Raw genomic sequence first — 19,724 nt, 5'->3', positions numbered from 1 at the left:
GGACTTCACTCACCACCAAACATAAGGACAGTTATAATTCTCCTCACTTTACTCATATGAGAAAGTGAAGCACTCTCTCTCTCTCTCTCTCTTTATTCCCCACCGCACTTCTTTCTCTCTCTCTGGTGCTCTCAGAGACTTCTATCTTTAGTCAGCCACCCTTGCTGTCAGTTTCTTTAAACTGTACTTGGAAAAAATTCTGATTTCTAGGGGAGGAATTCCTGGGGAGATAGCTCCTATTTGATGAAACGGAGAGTTACTAATTTGGTACAAGACTAAAGATACGATTTTTTGTTTCTAGTAGAAATTCTGGAATGTCAGGAACTGCTGGCAAAGGACCAAGTAACAAAATTCATGTGCTTGCACATCCATGTTCCTTCCTCTATTTAATTTTCTGTCAGGTAAGAGATGGAATTTACAACTATCATGACCTCTATGTGTGCCTCATTGTGACTTTGGACCATATTATCTCAACATCATTAGTGGCTCAGAGAAGACCTTGGCAGTGAGCTATGTAGGATATGTAGTGCATGTAGGCTGGCCCGCAACAGGGACTGCAAGCTCTGGACAAAAGCCTGTCCATACGCCTGCCTCTGGTGCCCTGAAAACTCTGCCTGATGTCTTCCACAAAGACAGGAAAGATAAAACCTCAATTTTTTTGTATTCCCATGAAAGTGTGAAACCAATTTATAGCATACATGCAGCTGAGCAAAAGGACTGGAGGGAACAGAATGCATTTCCTTTGTAACTATATTTAGAGAGAAAATAATAGGTGGCCACTAATATTCATGAAAGCCTTTGGGTTTAAATGGCAGGGGGAAAGAAGAGAAGCTATTGATTCACAGAAAAAAGACTCTACATCTCCAATAGAGTTATACAGCAGGTATGTTTACTCCAGCGCTGGGGTGCAAGGGGATTTCTCCACAAAGCTTGCACACCCACCGCACATTTTACCAAAAACTTATCGAGTGTGGATATACATATTCATTGGATCACATAGCACAAACATCCATATGCATGAGTGAGGCTGGGTTGGTTCTAGAGGCTGGTGTCAGCAGTTTATGTTCTCTCTGCACCTGCCCATTGCCTCCTGGGGGGCGTCTTTGGGGGCCTTTGGGAGGAAGGCTCACAGTCCTCCTCACCTTGTACTTTTCCAAGCGCAGATTCTCTTGGCCAATTTCTTGAATAATAAGAGTGTTTTCAGCCAGTTTACTGTTTCTATCTTATCTAAAAGTACCAGTGGAACTTCCAGCATCCATATATGGCTATCTTTATTCATAACCAAGACTAGACTAGTTAGAGCACATCTGTTTCCCAAGGACAAAAACTTAATATTTTGCTGAACACTGCAGTTCTTGGTAGATTTTCACAGTAAACTGCTTTGTTTTGATGAGCACAGTAGTCCCTGGTAAAATGCCACAGAACCGTCTGGGCAAACAGGATTATTAGCAATATTCAAAAATACTATAACTAATACTATAAATTGCTATAAGTAAGTAAATAAGTTGCTAAGCAGTTTGTTATAAATAAATAAGTAAATAAGCCTCAAAACAAGTAATCATTTCTCTGTATCACTATAAATGTATTTAACCTTATGGATGCTGGTGTCAATGGGTGGGATTAGTGGGTGAAACGCACCTCCCTTATATCAGGGAGAGATTCCCATCCCATCGGTTGAGGTGCCTGCTGTGTAGGTATCTGCAAGCAAGCTGGGTTTCTGGGTTTCCACTGTCGGCAGAGGAGATCTAACTGATACCTCGGTGAAGTCCAGAGGACTGTTTGTCTCACCTTGTGGTCAGCAATGACTCACTTGTCAAGATGTCCCTGAGTCCATGGAACCTCACACAACCAGCTGTTGCGTTAAGAGCTCCATGAGAAGCCATCTGCATGGGAGGCAACACAAGTCCTATTAGCTGGTGTCCTTTCACAGGTGACAGAGATCTATGCAGCAGTCCAGGGTAAAAGTGTCTCACCCTGAAGCAGACAACAACTTTTGGCCTGAGCAATCAGGCCCTACATGTGCCAGGTTCTCGTTGCTGAGCAGAGAGGGTCTCAGGAGACCATCAGGGCTGTAGGCATCTGCACTACAGAGTTTAACTTCAGACAGGTGGAGTCTGAGCTTAACAGCAGAGCTTGGCTTTGTGCCGTAGTGAAACAATGCTCTTTAGTCTTCTGGTTACAGAAGGATTCGCTTTACCAGCAGAGGAACAGTGGAAATATTAATTATAGGTGAAGCTGGAAAAACTGAAGTGGCATGTGATAATCAGAATTATGGTGAATGATCTCATTGGTGACCTTCAATAATGTGTTGACCTTGGCTGGCTGCCAGGTGCCCACCAAGCTGCTCTATCACTCCCCTCCCTCAGCAGGATGGGGGGAGAAAATAAGGACAGGGAGATGACTCACCACATACCGTCATGGGACAAAGAGACTCTTCTTGGGAAAAATAATTTAATTTATTGCCAATTAATAACAGACTAGGATACTGAGAAATAAAAAACAAAGCCAAAATCACCTTCCCACCACCTCTCTTCTTTCTAGGCTCAACTTCACTCCCGACTCCAAGATGTTTGTGGGTGCTGTTCTATATGAAGTGCTTAGTTCTTCCTGGAAACAGGGAATGAGCATTAGTTGCTCTTCCTTTCCTTTGCCTTCCCCACACCTTCAATAAAAAATTGAGTCTCTTCAAGAAGTGAAGTGATTTCTTTAACACTTTCATCCAGTGGATCTCTTTTCTGCTGGAAGGAATGGAAATCATAACAAGGAAAAAAAGTCAAATCAACACACCTATTCACTATCCATTTGTGTATGCTTAGTCTGAAAAGGTGACTGTAAAAGAATGTTTCTGAAGTGAGAGGGGCAGCTGAGCTCCTGCAGTGAAAGTGATGACTTCCAACCTGAGTACCTGCAGAAGATGTAGGCAGTGGGATGGGTTTTGGCTCTCTGTTTTAGAAGAAATGCCTGGTATAATTTTCGTACTCCTAGAGGAAGAAACGGAAATGGAAATTCTAAATATTTTGCTTCTGAAGCAAAGAACAAGGACAAAATACTCTCAAGTATGAAATATCTCTTTCTTTCTATTGTTTCCAGTGAGCTAGTAAAACTTACACACCTACCAAAAATGGAGATAACATTTTTAAACTACATATTCATGGACAAGTAAAGATTTACTTCTTCATCAGCTCAGCCACCGTTCCAATTAGCACCTCTTTCACATCTTTATTCCTCAGGCTGTAAATCAGGGGGTTTAACATAGGAGTTATGGCTGTGTATATGAGAGGCAGAAATTTCTTAACGTCTTGTGAATAACTGGCTTTAGGCTGTAAGTAAATTAAAGTCCCACTTCCACAGTACATTGTTACAACAATGAGATGTGAGGAACAGGTGGAGAAGGTCTTGTGTCTGCCCTCAGTAGAGGAAATCTTCAGGATGCTGGAGATGATGCAGGCATAGGATACCAGGATGAGACAAAATGGTGCAAAGATGACCAGCACTGTGGCTGTAATGATCTGCTTTTCATAGAAAGATGTGTCAGTGCAGGAGAGCATAATGAGGGGGGGAATATCACAGAAGAAGTAGTTAATCTTCTTGGGCCCACAAAATGTCAGTGTGAACACCCAAGATGTGTGCACCACAGACACAACATTACCACTGCAGAACGACAGCAGGACCAAGGAATGACAAACTCTGCTGTTCATGATGACTGAATATCTAAGGGGTTTGCATATGGCCATGTAACGGTCATAAGCCATGGCTGCCAAAAGGTACCATTCTGTGGCTCCTGAGAAAATCACACAGTAGAGCTGTGTGGCACAGCCAGTGTAGGAAATGCTCCTGTCCTCTGACAGGAAGTTTACCAGCATCTTGGGGACAACGGTTGATGCTGTGGAAATATCCAGGAAGGACAAGACCCGGAGGAAGAAGTACATGGGCGTGCGGAGGGTAGGGTGCACTGTGACCATGAAGATGAGAAGATTCCCAATGATGGTGAAGGTGTACATTAAGCAGAATGTGAAGAACAGCAAGTGCTGCAGTTCTGGGTGGTTGGACAATCCAGAGAGGACAAATGCCGTCAGCAGGGTGTGGTTTCCTGGTTCTGGTCCCTCTGTTGGCTTCATCTGGGAGGAATCAAATGGACAGACTGTCAGCGGGGTAGTCGCTGTACCAGATCATGGTGCTTCAGCCAGTTACAGAAGTGAGGAGTCTCTTGGGAATCCCCGGAGAGCCACTGGATCAAAGGGTGCAACTCTAGAGCTGGCTTAGCTGAACAGAGTAAGACAGCAATGGCTGTGTGTGCTGAAAGCACATGATGTTAGTGCTCTCTAAGTTTCATAGTCTGGGATAGTGACCAAGGAGGCAGCAATGAAGAGTCGGTATTAAAGGCTTGGCTCCATCATGGGTGTAGGGTTAATTTCTGGAAACACATGCTCCCCCAAAATGTCAGGTCTGTTGTCCCAGCTGATTCCATAGGCACCTTCTGCACTGATGGAAAGCCCAGCTGACAACCAAAAAACCAACAGTCCAAGGAAAGCAAAAGCATTTTGCTGCCCTGGGGGTGCAGTGGGCACTGCTCCACTTAGGAGCACCTGCTTGCACTCTGCTGGGACCTAGTTTTTTCTACTGAGTGGGGTAGACCTGCAGGGCAGGCAGCCTTCCTCCAAGACATGTGACGTAGCTTAGAGGAGCCCAACCTTAGATGAAAGCCAGGGAAGCTCAGTCTGTGGGAGGCTTTGGCTCATATTCACAGCCTTCCCCAGCTGTCAGTGAGACAGAAAGACTTCTGAGCTCAGCTCCAGGGAAAGCACCCCAAAATGGAGCAAGTAGAAGCCGTGAGGGAAGACCTAAACCAACTCCTGTCGCTGGAGGAAAGCCCAGTTGACAACAAAAAACACCCATAGTTCAGAAAAAAGCAAAACCAAAAAAAGCAAAACCAAATACCCTTTGTCTAGAGACAGGCAAAGGAAGAAGGAATAATTAGGGGGAAAGATGCCCATAGAGAACACTAAGGACGTGCAAAGGCTGAAGCTCACTACTGTCTATCAGCTTCATTAGTCACACTGCCTCATTACCTGATGAGTGTTGCCGTGTGTGTGATGCTGATAGGATATTCCTGCAGCGCTGTGCCGGCCGTGGTAGCTTTGTCTTTTCTCACTGCCCAGAATGGGAAACTGATGCACAGAAAGAGAGAAGAAATCAGCCACCCACAGAGGAGAAAGTGGTCATTAATTCTTGTCATCTCTTATCAAAGGGGCAACCAACCACTGGGCTACACCAGTAAATCTCAAGGCACAGAATGCATTTTGGCAGCAGAAATGTATCCATATATGGGGACAGAGGGGGGAAGAAGCTTTCCACTGTACACACATGGACCTGGTCAACGCATCACAGCACACAGAGAAGGTCCCATCACGAAAGCAAGAGCAGTGCCTACAGCCCTGTCATGATTCAGTCCCTCCTCGTACTGGCTCCATCTAATTTCTCTTTCTGCTATAACGTAACTCACACAATATGCCTTTTTGTCCGTGGGTTTTTCTAACATGAACGTGAAAGCGAAAGCTGTGGAACTGGGAGCCACAGATGATTTTGACTTACAAGCACAATAAAGAGACTATTAACGTTCCCAGGCATTTAAAGGTCTCATGTATTTAAAAGGAATCTTTCTGGTTTTGACTGTTTCCATTCACATAGAAATAACAGAACACTGTGTTATCTGAAGCTCCAAATTCTGAGAGATCCCTCAATATAACCTGTGCATAACAGAATAGAGAATGACCTTAAAAATTCCCTGCAGTTTGTAATGGCACACACTCATGCGAGTTTTCTTAACCTGCTGGATCCATGTAGCTGAAGAAGAATCTAATTCTGCTCTTTGATCCCTTGTGAAAGTTTTGGACTGTTGCTTTGGTCATTAGCTGTGAATTAAAGTCAATAAAATGCACAGCAGTCATTGTTTTACTGATAGGTTAGCATTTTATTCCCTAATGCAGAAGACCTCTCAGAAACAACTCTCACTTTGTGTAATTCTTGTTCAGTGGCTATGAGGGCCTTGAAGTGTTGGTCTTAGTTCTTCCTTCGATTTGCTTTATGTATTCACAATAAGCATTCTGAAGTAAGTGTCCTACCTTCAGCAGCTCTGCCATCCAGTGCCTCCAAAATGGATCATGCAAATCTCACTAGAAGAATTTCCTCTGTTTTCTTACATTAGGGACAGCGTTGGCCGATCGATGACTCCTACAGTCAGCTTACGTTGCAGATTTTAAATTGCATTTCAAATGCAGATGCCCTCCTGCCACAGCTTGAATAATCTGTGACATTAGCACATGATATATTCCATGGAACGTCAGGCATGTTTTCTCCAAAGCACCATAAATAGAATTTACTTGTCCTTCACACAGATATCATAAATGACAGTTGCCAAAGACTAGCCTTACAGAGAAGAAGAAGAGGAATTTGCTAAAATTGTTTCAACTTAGTAGACTTGGATGCAACTGAAAAGTTAAAGATCTCAGTGCATCTTTTTCTTTTTCTTTCTTTTTTTTTTTTTTTTTTTCTTTTTTTTGCCAAGAAGAGAACAGCTGGGCTACATCAGAGACATGGCTTACTCCAGGTTTAAGTAGAGTCTCTTGAAATCCCTATTTCCCCTATGGGTGGGATTGATTTCAGCTGATTTTAGAAATGTCATAACTGGTTGTTCAACCCTCTATGGGCAATGGGAGGTAACAAGCCAATTATATACTTACAATAGCAGATGAAATGCTGTTTGGAATGGCACCTTTCCCTCCATTGTCTGTGAAGTGGGACCAGAGTGACTCCTTCAGACTTAGGCATATCATGTCTTACGTGTCTAACACTATGAATTGTGCGTCCTCAGCCAGCTGATGATCAATTGTTAACCAAGAATGTCTGAAAAATAGCTGAAAACATCAAGGGGTGTGTGATTCAAAGGACAGCATTAGCCTGATCGAGCCTACTGCCTTTGTCTAATTGGACTGGATGCCTTTACGGGCAGTGCTGTCTCTTGTAGCAGAGGTTTCATTCAGTTCTCCCTACTCACATTCAAATCTTCAGTCTTAACTGACTTTCACCCCTTCCCTTCCCTTCCCTTCCCTTCCCTTCCCTTCCCTTCCCTTCCCTTCCCTTCCCTTCCCTTCCCTTCCCTTCCCTTCCCTTCCCTTCCCTTCCCTTCCCTTCCCTTCCCTTCCCTTCCCTTCCCTTCCCTTCCCTTCCCTTCCCTTCCCTTCCCTTCCCTTCCCTTCCCTTTTCTCCTTTTCCCCCCTCCTTTTCCTCCCCTTCCTTCCTTCTTTGCTTCCTTCCTGTCATAAAATAAAAAAATCAAAAAATCAATGCCATCACTGGCCATATCATATCAATTACAGTGGGAAAAATCAAACAACCAAACAAAAATCAGATTTGACTGAAATTACTGGAATTAAACGTGTACCTAGTACCAACCTAAAAAAAGTTCTGAGTATCTATTCCGTAGTTATGTTTCACTTAAATTTAGTCAATCTCTCTTTTATGGATGAGAAGCAAATTCCATGAAATTAAAAGATTTGGTCATTGAGTACAAAAGCTTCATTTCTTCCCCATTTGAACTGCTTTCATTTCACTTTTTTTTGCCTTGTACCTTATTTTCAGTTAAAAGTTCTAGTTTTCCATTTTTGGCATTGATTATTTCACATGACCTTTCCTGTCCATCTCCATTAAGAAGATACCAGCTTCAACCAATCATTGATGGTCCCTTTAGAACAGACTGAGAACCGGAAATATTTAGGTATAAACAACTCAAATTTTGCTGTCTTAAGGCAAGTTTTGCTTTGAAATGTCCCCTGCTTGTAATGCATGTTCTTTCTCAGTAATCCAGTCACCAAGGAAGACCAGCCAAAATTTGTTATTCTCCAAGTCCTCTAAATGCTGTTTCTTCAGCATGAGTATATGCTTCAGGTGTGCTCTTACATCTCTTAGAAACACACAACCAACATTATCATCAATACTGGCACCCCGTACCTAGAAGACAGAAGAGATCAGAAGGCCACACACATCAGAAGGCTTAAACATTTTACTAAGTGTCCAGTGTCTGCTTCTCGATGCAGAATAGAAGACAATGACTGCTTTTATCACAGTTATTTTGCCATCTCAGTGTTTTTGTGTCCCACACGGCAGTTCAAAACACTGGCAGAAATAATCATGATGACCAAAAATGTCCAAATGATCAACAAATTACTGCAATCCACTAGCAAAATGAAGAGGGGTGAAAAAACATGGAAGCATCTAGAGAGCAAGGCAGCAGCAAGAATTTGGGTATGATTCTCCTTGAGACTGTTAAATAACCCCTACGATGGGCACCATCTTCACGTCAGCTTTCAGATGGGGATTTAGAAAGATGGATACACAGACTGTATTGACTAGAGCAGGACTCGGACATCTATGAGAAGGCATCTAGTGTTATTTGGATGCTCTAAGGACTATGAGATATGAGTGTAGGAGAAATTGATATGTCTATGTTATTGCTCAGTAGGGATGTCTCGGGCCAATGCTTTGAGCAGCCAGATTTGACTCTGAATCTATTTGCTGTATTATATACCTCAGCCTTCCTCCAACACACGACCACCGTGCATTCTGTTCTCACTGCCTCTGGATCATAGATAAATGGTGTGAGTCAGCACATGTCATGGGCCTAGAAGATGAGAAGAAGGAGGGAAGGGAAGGGAAGGGAAGGGAAGGGAAGGGAAGGGAAGGGAAGGGAAGGGAAGGGAAGGGAAGGGAAGGGAAGGGAAGGGAAGGGAAGGGAAGGGAAGGGAAGGGAAGGGAAGGGAAGGGAAGGGAAGGGAAGGGAAGGGAAGGGAAGGGAAGGGAAGGGAAGGGAAGGGAAGGGAAGGGAAGGGAAGGGAAGGGAAGGGAAGGGAAGGGAAGGGAAGGGAAGGGAAGGGAAGGGAAGGGGTGAAAGTCAGTTAAGACTGAAGATTTGAATGTGAGTAGGGAGAACTGAATGAAACCTCTGCTACAAGAGACAGCACTGCCCGTAAAGGCATCCAGTCCAATTAGACAAAGGCAGTAGGCTCGATCAGGCTAATGCTGTCCTTTGAATCACACACCCCTTGATGTTTTCAGCTATTTTTCAGACATTCTTGGTTAACAATTGATCATCAGCTGGCTGAGGACGCACAATTCATAGTGTTAGACACGTAAGACATGATATGCCTAAGTCTGAAGGAGTCACTCTGGTCCCACTTCACAGACAATGGAGGGAAAGGTGCCATTCCAAACAGCATTTCATCTGCTATTGTAAGTATATAATTGGCTTGTTACCTCCCATTGCCCATAGAGGGTTGAACAACCAGTTATGACATTTCTAAAATCAGCTGAAATCAATCCCACCCATAGGGGAAATAGGGATTTCAAGAGACTCTACTTAAACCTGGAGTAAGCCATGTCTCTGATGTAGCCCAGCTGTTCTCTTCTTGGCAAAAAAAAGAAAAAAAAAAAAAAAGAAAGAAAAAGAAAAAGATGCACTGAGATCTTTAACTTTTCAGTTGCATCCAAGTCTACTAAGTTGAAACAATTTTAGCAAATTCCTCTTCTTCTTCTCTGTAAGGCTAGTCTTACTGTCATTTATGATATCTGTGTGAAGGACAAGTAAATTCTATTTATGGTGCTTTGGAGAAAACATGCCTGACGTTCCATGGAATATATCATGTGCTAATGTCACAGATTATTCAAGCTGTGGCAGGAGGGCATCTGCATTTGAAATGCAATTTAAAATCTGCAACGTAAGCTGACTGTAGGAGTCATCGATCGGCCAACGCTGTCCCTAATGTAAGAAAACAGAGGAAATTCTTCTAGTGAGATTTGCATGATCCATTTTGGAGGCACTGGATGGCAGAGCTGCTGAAGGTAGGACACTTACTTCAGAATGCTTATTGTGAATACATAAAGCAAATCGAAGGAAGAACTAAGACCAACACTTCAAGGCCCTCATAGCCACTGAACAAGAATTACACAAAGTGAGAGTTGTTTCTGAGAGGTCTTCTGCATTAGGGAATAAAATGCTAACCTATCAGTAAAACAATGACTGCTGTGCATTTTATTGACTTTAATTCACAGCTAATGACCAAAGCAACAGTCCAAAACTTTCACAAGGGATCAAAGAGCAGAATTAGATTCTTCTTCAGCTACATGGATCCAGCAGGTTAAGAAAACTCGCATGAGTGTGTGCCATTACAAACTGCAGGGAATTTTTAAGGTCATTCTCTATTCTGTTATGCACAGGTTATATTGAGGGATCTCTCAGAATTTGGAGCTTCAGATAACACAGTGTTCTGTCATTTCTATGTGAATGGAAACAGTCAAAACCAGAAAGATTCCTTTTAAATACATGAGACCTTTAAATGCCTGGGAACGTTAATAGTCTCTTTATTGTGCTTGTAAGTCAAAATCATCTGTGGCTCCCAGTTCCACAGCTTTCGCTTTCACGTTCATGTTAGAAAAACCCACGGACAAAAAGGCATATTGTGTGAGTTACGTTATAGCAGAAAGAGAAATTAGATGGAGCCAGTACGAGGAGGGACTGAATCATGACAGGGCTGTAGGCACTGCTCTTGCTTTCGTGATGGGACCTTCTCTGTGTGCTGTGATGTGTTGACCAGGTCCATGTGTGTACAGTGGAAAGCTTCTTCCCCCCTCTGTCCCCATATATGGATACATTTCTGCTGCCAAAATGCATTCTGTGCCTTGAGATTTACTGGTGTAGCCCAGTGGTTGGTTGCCCCTTTGATAAGAGATGACAAGAATTAATGACCACTTTCTCCTCTGTGGGCGGCTGATTTCTTCTCTCTTTCTGTGCATCAGTTTCCCATTCTGGGCAGTGAGAAAAGACAAAGCTACCACGGCCGGCACAGCGCTGCAGGAATATCCTATCAGCATCACACACACGGCAACACTCATCAGGTAATGAGGCAGTGTGACTAATGAAGCTGATAGACAGTAGTGAGCTTCAGCCTTTGCACGTCCTTAGTGTTCTCTATGGGCATCTTTCCCCCTAATTATTCCTTCTTCCTTTGCCTGTCTCTAGACAAAGGGTATTTGGTTTTGCTTTTTTTGGTTTTGCTTTTTTCTGAACTATGGGTGTTTTTTGTTGTCAACTGGGCTTTCCTCCAGCGACAGGAGTTGGTTTAGGTCTTCCCTCACGGCTTCTACTTGCTCCATTTGGGGGTGCTTTCCCTGGAGCTGAGCTCAGAAGTCTTTCTGTCTCACTGACAGCTGGGGAAGGCTGTGAATATGAGCCAAAGCCTCCCACAGACTGAGCTTCCCTGGCTTTCATCTAAGGTTGGGCTCCTCTAAGCTACGTCACATGTCTTGGAGGAAGGCTGCCTGCCCTGCAGGTCTACCCCACTCAGTAGAAAAAACTAGGTCCCAGCAGAGTGCAAGCAGGTGCTCCTAAGTGGAGCAGTGCCCACTGCACCCCCAGGGCAGCAAAATGCTTTTGCTTTCCTTGGACTGTTGGTTTTTTGGTTGTCAGCTGGGCTTTCCATCAGTGCAGAAGGTGCCTATGGAATCAGCTGGGACAACAGACCTGACATTTTGGGGGAGCATGTGTTTCCAGAAATTAACCCTACACCCATGATGGAGCCAAGCCTTTAATACCGACTCTTCATTGCTGCCTCCTTGGTCACTATCCCAGACTATGAAACTTAGAGAGCACTAACATCATGTGCTTTCAGCACACACAGCCATTGCTGTCTTACTCTGTTCAGCTAAGCCAGCTCTAGAGTTGCACCCTTTGATCCAGTGGCTCTCCGGGGATTCCCAAGAGACTCCTCACTTCTGTAACTGGCTGAAGCACCATGATCTGGTACAGCGACTACCCCGCTGACAGTCTGTCCATTTGATTCCTCCCAGATGAAGCCAACAGAGGGACCAGAACCAGGAAACCACACCCTGCTGACGGCATTTGTCCTCTCTGGATTGTCCAACCACCCAGAACTGCAGCACTTGCTGTTCTTCACATTCTGCTTAATGTACACCTTCACCATCATTGGGAATCTTCTCATCTTCATGGTCACAGTGCACCCTACCCTCCGCACGCCCATGTACTTCTTCCTCCGGGTCTTGTCCTTCCTGGATATTTCCACAGCATCAACCGTTGTCCCCAAGATGCTGGTAAACTTCCTGTCAGAGGACAGGAGCATTTCCTACACTGGCTGTGCCACACAGCTCTACTGTGTGATTTTCTCAGGAGCCACAGAATGGTACCTTTTGGCAGCCATGGCTTATGACCGTTACGTGGCCATATGCAAACCCCTTAGATATTCAGTCATCATGAACAGCAGAGTTTGTCATTCCTTGGTCCTGCTGTCGTTCTGCAGTGGTAATGTTGTGTCTGTGGTGCACACATCTTGGGTGTTCACACTGACATTTTGTGGGCCCAAGAAGATTAACTACTTCTTCTGTGATATTCCCCCCCTCATTATGCTCTCCTGCACTGACACATCTTTCTATGAAAAGCAGATCATTACAGCCACAGTGCTGGTCATCTTTGCACCATTTTGTCTCATCCTGGTATCCTATGCCTGCATCATCTCCAGCATCCTGAAGATTTCCTCTACTGAGGGCAGACACAAGACCTTCTCCACCTGTTCCTCACATCTCATTGTTGTAACAATGTACTGTGGAAGTGGGACTTTAATTTACTTACAGCCTAAAGCCAGTTATTCACAAGACGTTAAGAAATTTCTGCCTCTCATATACACAGCCATAACTCCTATGTTAAACCCCCTGATTTACAGCCTGAGGAATAAAGATGTGAAAGAGGTGCTAATTGGAACGGTGGCTGAGCTGATGAAGAAGTAAATCTTTACTTGTCCATGAATATGTAGTTTAAAAATGTTATCTCCATTTTTGGTAGGTGTGTAAGTTTTACTAGCTCACTGGAAACAATAGAAAGAAAGAGATATTTCATACTTGAGAGTATTTTGTCCTTGTTCTTTGCTTCAGAAGCAAAATATTTAGAATTTCCATTTCCGTTTCTTCCTCTAGGAGTACGAAAATTATACCAGGCATTTCTTCTAAAACAGAGAGCCAAAACCCATCCCACTGCCTACATCTTCTGCAGGTACTCAGGTTGGAAGTCATCACTTTCACTGCAGGAGCTCAGCTGCCCCTCTCACTTCAGAAACATTCTTTTACAGTCACCTTTTCAGACTAAGCATACACAAATGGATAGTGAATAGGTGTGTTGATTTGACTTTTTTTCCTTGTTATGATTTCCATTCCTTCCAGCAGAAAAGAGATCCACTGGATGAAAGTGTTAAAGAAATCACTTCACTTCTTGAAGAGACTCAATTTTTTATTGAAGGTGTGGGGAAGGCAAAGGAAAGGAAGAGCAACTAATGCTCATTCCCTGTTTCCAGGAAGAACTAAGCACTTCATATAGAACAGCACCCACAAACATCTTGGAGTCGGGAGTGAAGTTGAGCCTAGAAAGAAGAGAGGTGGTGGGAAGGTGATTTTGGCTTTGTTTTTTATTTCTCAGTATCCTAGTCTGTTATTAATTGGCAATAAATTAAATTATTTTTCCCAAGAAGAGTCTCTTTGTCCCATGACGGTATGTGGTGAGTCATCTCCCTGTCCTTATTTTCTCCCCCCATCCTGCTGAGGGAGGGGAGTGATAGAGCAGCTTGGTGGGCACCTGGCAGCCAGCCAAGGTCAACACATTATTGAAGGTCACCAATGAGATCATTCACCATAATTCTGATTATCACATGCCACTTCAGTTTTTCCAGCTTCACCTATAATTAATATTTCCACTGTTCCTCTGCTGGTAAAGCGAATCCTTCTGTAACCAGAAGACTAAAGAGCATTGTTTCACTACGGCACAAAGCCAAGCTCTGCTGTTAAGCTCAGACTCCACCTGTCTGAAGTTAAACTCTGTAGTGCAGATGCCTACAGCCCTGATGGTCTCCTGAGACCCTCTCTGCTCAGCAACGAGAACCTGGCACATGTAGGGCCTGATTGCTCAGGCCAAAAGTTGTTGTCTGCTTCAGGGTGAGACACTTTTACCCTGGACTGCTGCATAGATCTCTGTCACCTGTGAAAGGACACCAGCTAATAGGACTTGTGTTGCCTCCCATGCAGATGGCTTCTCATGGAGCTCTTAACGCAACAGCTGGTTGTGTGAGGTTCCATGGACTCAGGGACATCTTGACAAGTGAGTCATTGCTGACCACAAGGTGAGACAAACAGTCCTCTGGACTTCACCGAGGTATCAGTTAGATCTCCTCTGCCGACAGTGGAAACCCAGAAACCCAGCTTGCTTGCAGATACCTACACAGCAGGCACCTCAACCGATGGGATGGGAATCTCTCCCTGATATAAGGGAGGTGCGTTTCACCCACTAATCCCACCCATTGACACCAGCATCCATAAGGTTAAATACATTTATAGTGATACAGAGAAATGATTACTTGTTTTGAGGCTTATTTACTTATTTATTTATAACAAACTGCTTAGCAACTTATTTACTTACTTATAGCAATTTATAGTATTAGTTATAGTATTTTTGAATATTGCTAATAATCCTGTTTGCCCAGACGGTTCTGTGGCATTTTACCAGGGACTACTGTGCTCATCAAAACAAAGCAGTTTACTGTGAAAATCTACCAAGAACTGCAGTGTTCAGCAAAATATTAAGTTTTTGTCCTTGGGAAACAGATGTGCTCTAACTAGTCTAGTCTTGGTTATGAATAAAGATAGCCATATATGGATGCTGGAAGTTCCACTGGTACTTTTAGATAAGATAGAAACAGTAAACTGGCTGAAAACACTCTTATTATTCAAGAAATTGGCCAAGAGAATCTGCGCATGCTCCGGGGAAAAGTACAAGGTGAGGAGGACTGTGAGCCTTCCTCCCAAAGGCCCCCGAAGACGCCCCCCAGGAGGCAATGGGCAGGCGCAGAGAGAACATAAACTGCTGACACCAGCCTCTAGAACCAACCCAGCCTCACTCATGCATATGGATGTTTGTGCTATGTGATCCAATGGATATGTATATCCACACTCGATAAGTTTTTGGTAAAATGTGCGGTGGGTGTGCAAGCTTTGTGGAGAAATCCCCTTGCACCCCAGCGCCGGAGCAAAACATACTTGCTTTATAACTCTATTGGAGATGTAGAGTCTTTTTTCCGTGAATCAATAGCTTCTCTTCTTTCCCCCTGCCATTTAAACCCAAAGGCTTTCATGAATATTAGTGGCCACCTATTATTTTCTCTCTAAATATAGTTACAAAGGAAATGCATTCTGTTCCCTCCAGTCCTTTTGCTCAGCTGCATGTATGCTATAAATTGGTCTCACACTCTCATGGGAATATGGGATACCTCTGTGAGAATGATAAACTGTGTACTTTTCCATTGGACTAGATTGTGATTGTCCCAACAAGGCCAGCTAGGGAAATTACAAAACACCTTACAGCTCTCTGGGGTTTGGAATGACCATATACCGAATCAAATACTGGTATTGAGAGGAATATCAGTGCAGCTGTTGAAAAAATCCATTCTGTTCATTAGGATTAAATAATATCCATTAAGAGTAAATAAAATCTGAGTATTCAGATGGACCACTTTTGTGCTTGAAGATTTCCCTTGAAGATTTGTGAGTTCCCTTGAGCTCTTTTGCCCTTTACAGCTGCTGCATATGGGATCCCACCTACTATTTCCTTGGTAGCAAGAATCCGCAATGGCAGGATGGGAAGCTGACAGCTCTTATCAGCAGGAGTGCAAACAGGAAATCTGGGGAAGTGATTAGTCCACCTTACACAGTACTCATCTGACCGCATCTAGAATACTGTATCCAGTTTTCCACAAGAGAAGGAAAATGTTGATACACTGGACTGAGGCCAGTGGCGTGCCAAGAAAGCGGTTGGGGCTGGAGGACATAGCCTACGGTATGAATCTTTCCCACGCGTTTCAGATGGCCCACTGCCCACCTGTGGAATTGTTGCTCCTTCACGTGACAGGAAACCTCCTCCACTTTGTCCATGCCTGTCCTTCCCATATAGCCTTCGCGTGGCACAATATCAGTCAAATAAGAGCTCAGTTACTCCAGTGACATCACAGTTGTGCGTTGGCTTGCAGGGCTCTAACCACTTCTCCATGTGCATAGCCACTTGCAGAGAGCCCAGTTTTATGCTGTTTCATTTTTCCTGAGGGCTCTCCCACGCTCATTACCCTGCCCCATGGATTTACCAGACACTCCTCCGTTCCTGTCCTCAGCTGTAGGCTGTCACCCCCAACCTCCAGTGCACCTTGTTTAAAGCTTTGCCTCATCAGCCTTGACAGATTTCTCATTACACTTCCTTATGCTCCTGGACAAGTGAGTGGGTCACACATGATGTGTGGGTTTTCTTATTTGTATGTTTCAGGCTGAGAAATGGAGATATATCTGTGTAGTACGAAACTGGTGAAAAACCTGGGCTCGCTTAACAGACAGAAATCAGATAATAAGAACTGGCCACCAGCATGCCCCAGAGGCAAAGCAAGCTAACAGCAAATCGGGCTGTCTTAGCAGGAGCATGGCCAGTAGCCTGAGGGAAGGGATTATCTCCCTTTGCTCAGTACTTGTTAGATGACCTCTAGAATTCTGTGTCCAGTTTTGAGACCCAAACACAAGGAAGACATTGACAAATGAACCCAGGGGAAGGTAAATATGAACCCAGAGGAAGGTCAATGAACCCAGGGGAAGGTCAATGAACCCAGCCCAGAGCTGGGTCAACACAGCCAGAAAACCTAGATGTGTGATTTGCCACCATTTCCTTGTACTCCGAGCTTCTGTAGTGCACGACTGTGAGGTCAGTTTCAAGCTGTTCTTCGGAACAAAATAGCCAATTCCATGTGAAATTGAACTCAGCAAGAATGGTAACAGTTCAGACTACAATTTCTCCCAAAGGCTGCATGGAGGAAATCAGGCTTGAGTCCCGTTCTCTACATAACTTTCTGACACTTCCATCTCTGTGCCAGCACGCATTACAACCCCCAAAATACCCGCACCACCCATGTGAGACTCTGCTTGCACATGATACGCAGCCTCATCATCATGCAGAACAAATCCTACCTTTGCTGCCTGCACCACAGTCTTCTTATTTCAAGCACTTTGAAATGAAAACAAAGTCATTGTGTCTAAAAGTTATGGATGAGAGGGTCACTGTATGGCTCCTACAGGAGACCCTGGCAAAATATTACCGAGGGTGGCCATGGTGATCTCTGTGGGTTGCTAGGCCAGAGTATGGAGCAAAGTTGCTTTGCACCCCCTTGCCCTGAGCGTCAGGGATCACTTACTGTAACAGATTCTTTTAGAACTGTGGATATAGCGCACATCTTCATTTCTAGTCAGAGAACAAGGCAACTTTCCTTTATAAATCCCTTAGCTAGTGAGCCAAAATTGAGGTTTTAACTTTCCCGTCTTTGTGGGAGACCTCAGGAAGAGTTTTCAGGCCGACAGAGGCAGGTGTATGGACAGGCCTTAGTTCAGAGCTTGCAGTCCCTGTTGCGGGCCAGCCTGCATGCACTGTGCATAGCTCACTGCCAAGGTCTTCTCTGAGCCACTAATGATGTTGAGATAAAATGGTGTTTTGTCTTGAAAGAAATGTCCAGTTTAAAGAAGCTGGAATCAAGACACAGTCATGTTGCAAGATACCAGAGGGTTTACTTTTGTCTTTTTTTTCACACACTGAGGGTGTGTGCTGCAGGATTGGAGGGACACTGTGAATGAACATTTTAAAATGCAGGGATGGTGGGGCACGGATGGAAACATACTCAGTGCAGTGTCCATACTGATGAATGGAATAAAGTGGTTCAGTTCAGTGGGGAGCCCAGGGTTGAATTCATCCGTTCATCCATTCAAGCACTGAACACTGTTTATATCCAGAAGCAGACCACCAAGCTCTCAGCATTTAGCAGAAATCTCAGCAATGCTTTCTAAGAATTCTGAGAGTTTTTCAAGGCACATTTTTAATAATCAACATTGGAAAAGAAAATTCCTGAAAAACAACACTGATGAAACCCAGCTTACTGAAATGTTGCAGGGTAAGGAAAAGAAATTTCACTGTTCCAGAAGCAAATCAGGATTTGACTGTATCTATTACTCCACAGTCACGCACGTGGACGTCAGGCTACCTTGTAGCTGCTCCTCTGACAAGATTGCACACAATGTCCCTAGTGCACTTAGGTGACTCCAGCTCTCAACCTAAATAGTCCGTCCTCTGGTGAACAAGGAGGTCTTGGTGTCCCGCAAGATGTGGGCTTCCAGAGGTCACCCGTAGCAGCACCCCTCCCAGGTCTGGAGCATTCACTTTTCTGCAGGTGTATGACTCCAAGCAAGTTCAGCAACGTCTAGAATAAAGACCCAAGATGACCATCTCTTCTACCAAGGTTTTCTCACTGGTCCAAAACTCACTTCCTACCTGTATCCTCCCGGACCCGATGAGGCCCACTGGAAAAGGAGAAGTCAGGGGAGAGTGTCAGGAAGGCAGGCTGAAGTGCCTGTGTTGGTGCACTTTGGCTGCAGGAATGGGATGGCTCCCTGCCCAGCAGCCACTTGAGCTTCTGGTGCGGGGGAACACGGGAGCCTTCCCCCACTTTCCTCCCCCGCCTCCAACCCCCCCGCGGGGCAGGCGGTACCGGGCAGCACCCTCTTCCCACCACAGGCAACACTGCTGCAGTTCACTCTCCGAGCAGCCCCTGCCACACACAAGAGGCCTTTCCCAGGCGGTATCCCCAGCTCGGAGCCCCCAGGACAGGACCAACCCACAGCATCTTCTCGATTAGTGCTGCTCCTCCCAGCCTGGCTCCCCAGTCCTGGTCCAAAAAGCACCCTCTGTGTGGGTTCTCCATCACTCCTGCTTCCCATGGCTCCACTGACCTCCCGGAGCTGCCCAGACATCTGGAGCAACCCCACACCCAGTGCCTCCCACCCCCCAGCAGGCAGGGCTGACAGCATCTCCAGTGCCCCCAGCTCATCCCAGCAGGCAGGGCTGACAGCATCTCCAGTGCCCCCAGCTCATCCCAGCAGGCAGGGCTGGCAGCACCCCTGGTTCCCAACCGTATATCCCAGAGTGCACATTTGGCAGCATTCCTTTTCCTGGAACCTGCCCAGGCACTGCGGCACTGACCGCATCTCCCATCTGTCCCTGCGGCTTCTTGCAAAGACCAGTCCTCCTCCTCCTCCTCCTTCTCCTCCTCCTCCTCCTCCTCCTCCTCCTCCTCCTCCGAGCACGGCTGTGAACACCCCTTCATGCTGCAGCTGACGGGTGTCAGTCCCGGGGCCCTCCCTGTGTCTGTCTGCTCGCTGCTCCTGTTTCAGTCTGCTGTTGCATGGTGAGTGCGTTTGTCTGTGCATCCATCCTTCCTTCCTTCCCTCCTCGAGGAAGGATTGCCGACCTGCTCTGCGTGCGTGTGTGCAGTTGTCTGTCTGTGCTTGCCATACCCTGGCAAAGGCTTGGAGGCTTCTGTGTGTCTGTCTGTTTGCTGCCCCATCCTGCCAGGCCACCTAATTCGACTGGTACCTGCACGTTCGGGATCTTTGAGGTGGAGGATAGCAGGCTAAGGTCCAAATTCACAATGAGGCACACGTACAGTTCATGCTATTGGTAAACTCAGTCTCTTACCTGACAGACAATAAAATACAGGAACATGGATGTGCAAGCATCTAAACCAGGGTTTCTACTATGAAATACA

The 19,724-nt window shown here is 45.1% G+C and overlaps 2 protein-coding genes across 2 annotated transcripts; one reads left to right on the top strand and one right to left on the bottom strand.

Moving 5' to 3' along the window:
* Positions 1-3,167: 3,167 nt before the first annotated feature.
* Positions 3,168-4,151, bottom strand: LOC141934076 (olfactory receptor 10A7-like). The gene has a single exon (XM_074849324.1). The coding sequence runs from the start codon at positions 4,116-4,118 to the stop codon at positions 3,168-3,170; it is 951 nt and encodes a 316-aa protein (XP_074705425.1). The 5' UTR covers positions 4,119-4,151.
* A 7,714-nt stretch (positions 4,152-11,865) lies between these two features.
* Positions 11,866-12,849, top strand: LOC141934075 (olfactory receptor 10A7-like). Its single transcript, XM_074849323.1, has one exon. The coding sequence runs from the start codon at positions 11,899-11,901 to the stop codon at positions 12,847-12,849; it is 951 nt and encodes a 316-aa protein (XP_074705424.1). The 5' UTR covers positions 11,866-11,898.
* The last annotated feature ends 6,875 nt before the right edge of the window (positions 12,850-19,724 follow it).

The sequence above is a fragment of the Strix aluco genome, chromosome 24 (genome assembly GCF_031877795.1).
Source record: "Strix aluco isolate bStrAlu1 chromosome 24, bStrAlu1.hap1, whole genome shotgun sequence".
Taxonomy (NCBI): domain Eukaryota; kingdom Metazoa; phylum Chordata; class Aves; order Strigiformes; family Strigidae; genus Strix; species Strix aluco.
This window is presented reverse-complemented; position numbering and strand designations above follow the sequence as displayed.

Coding starts and splice junctions, on each gene's coding strand:
- LOC141934075 (XM_074849323.1), top strand. CDS start 11,899: ATGAAGCCAACAGAGGGACCAGAACCAGGAAACCACACCCTGCTGACG.
- LOC141934076 (XM_074849324.1), bottom strand. CDS start 4,118: ATGAAGCCAACAGAGGGACCAGAACCAGGAAACCACACCCTGCTGACG.